The following is an 8,425-nucleotide window of genomic DNA, read 5'->3' on the forward strand; positions in this document are numbered from 1 at the left end:
CCACATGTAGAGGCCGGAAATGGGGCATCAGATCCCTTAGAACTGGAGTGGCAGATGGTTCTGAGTTGCCATGTGAGTGCTGGGATTTGAACCCAGGTTCTTTGCAAGAGTACCCAGTATTCTTAATCACTGAGCCATTTCTCCAGCCCAACTTTTTTGAGATAGGGTCTCATATAGCCTATGGCTACCCTATGTAGCCATGGATAACAGACTCCTAATTCTGCTTCTACCTCCTGAGTCCTGGGATTACAGGAGTATACTACAGTGCCCAACTCTCTTTGGAACCTAACTTCAATCCCTTGTATTCGTTCAAATTCAAAACCTTCAAGGAACTCAACACCAGGGTCTCAGTCAACACAGATTATGAGAAATGCATGCTTTTAAAATTGTTTATTTAGCGTATGTACACATAAAAGAGAAATCACCCTCAGATCCCACCCAGCAGAAAACATGCACAAACCCAAGGTATATGTGGAGGGAGGGGCCCCAGCCCCAAGTTAGCAGTTGGGATGGTGCAATCCTGTGAATCACAAGCCCATCATGAGCAGGCTGGACTGAAGTGTCAAACAGGCTGGAACCTCTGCTGCTGGCCCTAAAACAAGCGAGCGCCATAGCCAAAGGTCTGTTTGATGCCCTCAAAGTAGTACCGCTGCCAGCCTTGCCTCGTCCGCTCTTCCTCAGGAGCAGGGATGCCACGGCCTTCCATGCACACCTCTGTCTCTCCATTCTTGTCGATGAAGGTCAAGGTGATGGTAGCAAAGTGCCCTATGGGAAGGGGAGTTTTCAGATCCAGAGTTCCTGGACAGGTTTAAATCAGAAGATTGCAGTGTTTGGGGATGATGGCATTACTCACCCTCTGGCCACGACTTAAACCTCCACTTCATAGCAATGTGTTTCTCAGGGACCTGGAATGACCAAGGAGCTTAGTCTAGCGAGGCACCACAGTGTACCCAACCCCAGGTACGCAATGTGTGTATGGGTTACCTGTATGTGTGACTGGGTTACATGCAAGAAAAATAACAGCACTGTTTTGAAAAGTATCACAGAGGTCTTAAGTTTACCCGTAAAACTGAGAAACACCACTTATCTAACCGAATGGAGGTGACAACCTGGGGAGAGACAGGAATTACTCACCAGATCAGTGAACTCTCCAGTGACGTTGCCATCGACCATGTGAAACTTCCCACCTTTGTCTGCTTCTAAGGCCGCAGGAGCATGGGTAAAAGCCTGAACCAGCTGCAGGGAAGCAGGAATTGGGATATGCATGGCTCTCAATGGGACACGGGCACACCAGTTCTCAACTCCTCCCTGGAGATTTCACTCAGCCCCTGAGGATGTTTTGTCTCCCTCTTTCTGGTCCTCTGTAGACTAGGCTTAGCCCGCAGGAAGACTTCGAATCCACAATGCTATTACTTCAGGCACCTACTTTTTCTTTCCTTGTTTTCCTTCCTTCCTTCCAGCTCTAGAGATCTGACTTGGGGCTTGTATGCAAGTGCCATATCACCGAGCTATACGCTCACCCCTCATTAACTCTTCTAACAAGAATGCACTGCCTCCTGCTGACATGACCCCAACTAGTACACAGAAAAAATGTGAGTGTGTGTGAAAATGCCCTCTGCCCACCCCTGCTAGTATCAAGAGGCCTTGCAATTTCACCAATCAGCAGAGCCCTGCACCCTGAGGGCCCCCGGGGTGATGGCAAGCTCACTTACCTCCTGGGTGGTAAACACTCTATAGAGCTCCTCTGGGGACGTCAGGAAGGTCTCTCTAAGGGAGATCTTACAAGTGGGGATTTTGACACCAACAGGTTTGGCCTGGCTTTTTGAAGGAGCAGACTTCGCCTATGAAAAGGGTGAAAGGGGTCCCTTTAGAGTTGGTGAAACTCAATCAACACCGCTGCAGGGATAACTCATTCACTCTCACAGAAGCCTGTACCTGCGATGCTAATTACTCAAAGGGGTTAAAGGGAATTTGTGCATGCACACGCTTCCGCCACAGAAGAACTCATCCAGAAACATCCTTACTGAAGACTTCCAGTCAAGGACCTTTGGATCCCCTGAGAGCAGGGAGTGCTCTTAACTGCTGAGCCACCTCTCCAGTCCAAGGAAGTACAAGTCCTCTTACCCACCAGACAGACCAAGGACAAGCCAACATTCACACACACATTTTTTCTGTGTACTGTGTACTTAGGCATAGCAGAACTCAGTGTAACTCTCAAACAAGTACCATCCTGAAATAACTGGACTGGGGAGGTGAGGAGCTAGCTCAGCAGCAGAAGAGACACTCCTCACACACAAGGTCCCGGGATTGGCTCCCAGTATAGAAAAGGAAGGAAGAAAAAGGGAAACAAAGGGCCGGAAGATAAAGGCAGAAAAGGAAGGAAGAGAAAGACCAAGGCAAATGAGGGAAAGGGGAACAAGCAAGCAAGCTGGATGCAGCTCTTTCTGGTGCGCTCTTCACTGTGTTTGTTGATGAAAGGATGCAGGGCTCTAAACCAAGAGCTGAGCTGGAACCACCAGGATTTAGCTCTAGATAAAACCAAGTACTTGCTCCACAAGCAGAATGAGATGAGAATCAGTTTCCTGATGGATAAAGTTAGCAACTTAACCCTGCATGAGATCTTTAACAAAGAACATACTGCCAACTCTACAGCTAGAAATAATGCTAAGAGCAGCCAACTGGTCCTAAGAGCAATCAAAAGTCACACACTTTGATGTCCCCGATGGCTTCTCTGCTCTAGGGGTCTACTACTAGCCAATAAAGGTAGAACAGGTTAGGGGATTGGAGAGATGGATCAGTGTTTAAGAACACTTGCTGCTATTGCAAAGGTCTCGATTTCCATTCCCAGCCTGAATACTGGGTGGCTCACAACTGCCTGCAACTCCAGTTTAAGGAGATTTGACACCCATTTCTGGCCTCCAAGGGCACTTGAACATATAGATAAGAATAGAAATAAAAAGCACACACAAAGGGCTGCCCTGGCTTTGGAGTCAGGGACACAGAAAAGCAGATGTGGCACAAGGCGGTCACTCATCCCCCTCTGCAGATGGTTAACCCCATCACCTGGGAATGCTTCTTACCTTGCACACCTCAGTTTTCGGTGCTGGTTGACTTACTGGTTCTACCGACTCTCCATTCACTGTGGGCAAGATCATGCCCTGAGTGAACTCTGAAAAGACAAAACCCATATTAATTTCTTAGTAGCTGACCCAGGACACGAGACAAACGCAGTGTCATAACCAGAATTACGGGAAAGCCTGCACGCTCTCATCTCTACCTTTAGTTTATCTAAGTGTACAGAATGCAGCAGCATTATCTTAGAAAGCTTAAACCCTGATGAAAATGGAAACATTACCATGTCTTTAGTCCCTTTTTTCTATACAAGAGACTCGCTAGTCACAACACCGGAGTCTTGGTCCTCACTAAAAAGGATCAACTTCAAGGATAAGCATGATATAAACTCCAACACCAAGACTGGAAGGATGTGGCAGAGACAGAATCCCCCAGGACATCTGGTCTAACCCCTCTGGCTCTAACCAAGTCAACTTCCTGGAGGAGGAGGACCAGCGACAGTCCAGGATGACTCTCCAATCGTCTTTAGATCAGAGCTGTCTGAAGGAAACATGTGTGGGTCTCAAATGTAATTTAAAATGTCTAGTAGCCATATTTAAAAAGTTAATATGGAAGGTGAACTTTTACTAGTACACTTAACCTAATCATGCTATTTAATGTTACCCTAACATAACTACCATTTCAATGGCTATCAATCTTTAAAAGATTATCAATATTCTATACTGCTTTTTGGACACTGCCTTCAAAATCCCAGTACATCTCATTGGGTTAGCCACTTTTCTTTCTTCCTTCCTTTTTTTTTTTTTTTTTTTTTTTTCAAGACAGGGTTTCTCTGTGTAATAGTCCTGGCTGTCCTATAACTTACTTTGTAGACCAGGCTGGCCTCGAACTCAATGAGATCCACCTGCCTCTGCCACCCAAGTGCTGGGTTTAAAGATGTGCGCTACCTACGCCTGGCGGGTTAGCCACATTTCAAGAACTTAACAGCCAACACTATTAGACAGCTCAAGATCTTCCTCTACTTCACAGCTTTCAGATCAACTTCACCCCCAACCCCCAACCCCCATCATTACCCATCTGCCAGGGGAGGGCAGTCCAGGCCCTCAAGTCAGGGTCTGCAGGTGGAAGACAGCCTCCTCAGGCACAGAGTTCTAAAGGGATACCTGTCTTGAGGGTGCTGATGTAAATCCCCACTGCTTCTCTTAGAAGTTTCACCCCTTCTTCCTTCATTAAGGCCACGAGATTTGTGTCAGGCTCATCTTTGGCAAGGCTCACACTAATCTGAGTGAGAGATCAAAAGTAGACGATAAATGATTTAAGGGACACTATCACAAAAGTGGGGGCCGAGCAATCAAACAGCGGACATTTCTGAAGGGAAGGTGTAGAGCTGCCCCATTTGAGCAGTCCCCAACAATAGTCCTTCTCAACTTCTCTCTGCCAGGGTAGAGATGGATGACATCAACCCATTTCCTCAGCTAAAGCAGAGATACTGAGTATATACAAGTTGCTCTGGAAGTTTCCAAAGGCATCACATAGCTAGAAACTCATCTGCAGACTGGGCTTGGCCTGGACTATTAACGTCGAGGGGCGGACCGCCTTTCTCATCTGAGACTACAGACAGGGAAGACTCAGACAAGGAGTTAGGAAACAAACCTCCACTTCATCCACACTGTTTTCATCAGACAAATTGGGGATTTCCACATGTCCTTTGTATTGCACTCCTGACTTAGAGGTACCTGTCAAAAGCAATGCAATTCCATTAGCCTCTGCCTTTGCAAGGAAGGTCCTGCCAAAACACCGTCCACTCAGTCTTCTTTTAACCCCCATTCTAAGCTGCCCCTCTATTCTCAGAGAATGCTACATTCCAGAAGCAATCAACAGCACCCAATGCCTTTTCTCATACCATTGCTGGAGAGATATACTAGGTTTTTACAGCAAGGCACTGGGAGCCACACAAATTAGGCAGTAGCTCAATCCTCCCAGAGCCTGTCTGGGTGGCCACTAGCACCAGTTCTGTTAGAACAACACCTGCTCTAGACATAAGCATTTATCCAATATGACTAATATGTTCGGGAACAACTTGATTACGGCAATATCATACTTGCTTCTATGTGAGTTCATCATGGAGAAACAAGAAGTGAACACAGAAAACTAGAGCCAGGTGAAGATGAAGAGATGCACAGAAATAAACGACAGTTCAAATCTCAAATCATCCGTCAGGTAATGCACCACTGGTGTGATGATCCTGCCTTAGAAGACCCCCCTTCCACGCTCTCACAAGAGCCCTCGAGCTGGAATCCCTGATGCCCACGAACACAAGGGAATTTCAATCCTAACAGTGTGTGTGCATTTCATACTCATCACGTGCATAAAGTTCTGGCATCAATTCCTAGTTTCCATATTTAATTGTGTGTGCCTGTGGGTGCCTGTGCACCTGTATGCAAGTGCCCTCAGAGGCCAGAGGCACCACATGCCTCTGAAGCTGGAGTTATAGGTGGTTGTGCACTGCAGGATGTGGGTGCCCAGAACTGAACTCCAGTCTCTCCACCCTAATTTAATTTAAAAATGTTCCACTGATGATTTTTTTTTGGAATGGTATATTTCTTTCCCCCTTTTCCTACCTCAGCTTCCCAACTGGTAGGACTACAGGCATGTATCATGGACATCTGACAGGTACTGGATTACTCTTTCTTTCCTTCCTTTCTTTCTTTCTTCCTTCCTTTCTTTCTTTCAAGACAGGATTTCTCCGTGTAGCCCTGGCTGTCCTGGAACTTGATCTATAGACCAGGCTGATCTCAAACTCTAAGATCCGACTGCCTTTGCCTCCTAAGTGCTGGGATTAAAGGTGTGCACCACCACTGGCCATCAAGTACTGTATTTCTAATCCTATCCTCTCTATAAACTTTGTGGTTTCCTACTGAATGACTGTTGCATAGTGCACTAACTTTTAGGAACACACATTAACTATGACAAAAATGACTCTACGTCTCTGGGCCTCAGTTTCTCAGTATGTTATATAAAAAGGAGACTGGACAAGATACAGTCCTTCCAGGCCACAATACTTTAGATATATTTTGAAAAAACAAAAATCATAGACAGATCTATCTACTTTCATTCTCTTTACTATTCACTGGGAAAATATTCCACATGGCCCCATTTCTTTTTTTTTTCTTTTTCTTTTCTTTTTTTTTTTTACTAAGGATATTATAGAAAGGAGACTAAATTAGAAGATGGCAAAATTCTAGTCCCAAGTAATAGTTACTTATCAACTACAATAGTACAGTGGTCTAACATGTTAAGATTTTGCGCTGGAGTTAAAATGATTGAAGCTAAAAGAAAACAAACAGCCACTCCCTCTTCAAATCACTCATAAGACAAATGGAATCCTTGACAAAGTAGGATGATCCTTGACAAATAAACTAGCCTGAGACTCTATCACTTTATGAATTCTAACACAGAACGAAGTCCAAAGATGTAGGGCCTGACACTTCACTGGTGGGACCAATGAAACCCAGAGAGCAAATAAATGCATTTGGTGTCACACAGTGGCACCCAATAGTGCCTTTCTCAAAGCAGCACTGTCCCCTCCCTTCAAAAGTCTGTCACTGCTCAAAACCTCTCCCGAAAGTGTAGGAGCAACGGAAATGGAGCTAACCTCGCCTCTTACGGCCTGGCTGACCCTTACCTGTCCAGTTTAATTTGATGGTCCACTCATAAAAGAAGATCAGTTTGCCTTTCCGGTTGTTAATGGACGCCTCTCCATCAAGCTTGTTCACTTCCGTCACCTCACATTTGCCCTCCTCATTTTCTACTCGAACTGCCAGGAATAGAGTTTTCAGCTTTTCTGTGGACCAATTTGAGGCATCCCTTTCTGTCCTGCAAGACAGAAAGTAAAGCTAAGGGCTAGCAGACAAGGGGAGGGCACAATTTCACACAGCAAGGAAATGCAAAGCTAAGGGAAGAAGAAAAGAACAATAACGACAACAAATCCTCTAAATTCTACCCCAGCATCTCCACAAACAGGCCATTTTGGGGAAGCCAACGGGTGGTGAGTTGTCGACAAAGGCAGGTGCTATATACAAACTAGCATTTAAGTTGTTCTTTCCGGTCTTAGTAGGATGATCCTTGATTATTAACACGGCGCCCCCACCTGGCCAACAGGAAAGCTGTGACCCTACTGCTGAAGCCAGGATTGCAAAAGACAGCAAGCAATTTGCTAAGAGCCACAGTAAGGCAAAACCAAAAACCAATAATGCTACCCTCATCAGCAGTGTTCTGGCCCGTCTTATTCAGACTGCTTTCAATGCCCTAAACATTCTATGCCCACTAGGCAGTGTCACAAAAGTCCACAAGAAAAATCCGGTCCAAGTACTGTGTTAAGAGGAGACAGGGTGAGAAAATTGAGAGCGAAAAACCAATTCTTTGCCCTTCTATGAAAGCGATGCAAGCAAACGAAACAGCAACCGAGTAAAACAAAAATTAGGGTGAGTAAAGTTCAGCTGCGCTCCCAACAACACCGCCTTCTACGCGATTTCATAAAGATAAGGAAAGCTTCTGAGAACGGCTAGGCTGTAAAATCATGACTGCCCGGCAACCTGGAGTTACAACAGAACTTAACAGTTCCGGGTGAGAGGCTGCATCGCGCTCAGCATCCCGAAGCTCCAAGCGCCCTGCAGATCACGTTCCAAAGCTTCTCCCGCTGGACTGAGGCAGCAGTCCCCTAGGACTTCTACTCTCGCTGTAACCCACAAATTAGTAACTACCACGGCTGGGGCTCGAGACCTCCCCAGCAGTCTCCCATCACAATCGGCAAGGCTCTGGATCTCAAGGACGCCTGCGGCCACGTGTAGGAAGTATCTCCGGGCTCAGCCGGGATGCAGCAACTAAGGCGCTCTGTTCTAATCGCTCTGAAATTCCTCCTTTGGGACTCGGCGGTCTACGCCGGACCCCTCGGCCCCAACACCGCGATGGTGGCGAGGGATGGAGAAGACCCCTGCTACAGGAAGGACCCACGCCCAACCCCAGGGCAGGGCTGCTCGGGCCCCAGATCCGTACACGCCAAGGTCCCAGGCACCCCCAAACCCTAGCCTGGTAACAGTGCTCCTGCGGCCTGTCTTGCTGGCCCTTACCAGTGCCAGTTGTTGACGTTGGTGGCGTCCGCCCGCTCCTCCACGATCCAGCGTGGGTCTCCCTCACCCCACTTGGCCATCAGCTCACACTTCGCGCCGCTACCAGCTCCCAAGCAGCCGCAGCCACAGCCTCAGGACCGCTCGGTCCCAGCCGCCCGGCAGCGCCTGGAAACTACTAGAAGCGGCAGTAGCACCTCCTGGCTTGCTTTTCCCTCCACCCCCAC

The 8,425-nt window shown here is 47.1% G+C and overlaps 1 protein-coding gene across 2 annotated transcripts; it reads right to left on the minus strand.

Moving 5' to 3' along the window:
- Positions 1-375: 375 nt before the first annotated feature.
- Positions 376-8,425, minus strand: Ahsa1 (activator of HSP90 ATPase activity 1). Of its 2 annotated transcripts, XM_027418622.2 has the most exons (9): positions 8,202-8,425; positions 6,758-6,948; positions 4,726-4,808; positions 4,236-4,353; positions 3,081-3,169; positions 1,713-1,841; positions 1,135-1,236; positions 854-905; positions 376-765 (listed from the first exon to the last, which is right to left on the minus strand). In XM_027418622.2, exons 1-9 carry the CDS (start codon positions 8,279-8,281, stop codon positions 593-595), a joined length of 1,017 nt encoding a protein of 338 aa, XP_027274423.1. In that variant the 5' UTR covers positions 8,282-8,425; the 3' UTR covers positions 376-592. The 2 variants fall into 2 exon arrangements, with proteins under 2 accessions (XP_027274423.1, XP_035300951.1); XM_035445060.1 differs by lacking the exons at positions 4,726-4,808; positions 6,758-6,948 and having other exon boundaries at positions 8,202-8,360.

The sequence above is a fragment of the Cricetulus griseus genome, chromosome 5 (genome assembly GCF_003668045.3).
Source record: "Cricetulus griseus strain 17A/GY chromosome 5, alternate assembly CriGri-PICRH-1.0, whole genome shotgun sequence".
Lineage (NCBI taxonomy): Eukaryota > Metazoa > Chordata > Mammalia > Rodentia > Cricetidae > Cricetulus > Cricetulus griseus.

What these genes read in the sequence shown, in the direction of transcription:
- Ahsa1 (XM_027418622.2), bottom strand. Translation starts at nt 8,281, where the DNA reads ATGGCCAAGTGGGGTGAGGGAGACCCACGCTGGATCGTGGAGGAGCGG. An exon ending in CGAAAACTGAGGTGTGCAAG is followed by an intron (nt 1,842 to 3,080) that starts GTAAGAAGCATT and finishes CCCTTTTCATAG; the next exon opens with GCGAAGTCTGCTCCTTCAAA. An exon ending in GAGTGTTTACCACCCAGGAG is followed by an intron (nt 1,237 to 1,712) that starts GTAAGTGAGCTT and finishes GCTTCCCTGCAG; the next exon opens with CTGGTTCAGGCTTTTACCCA.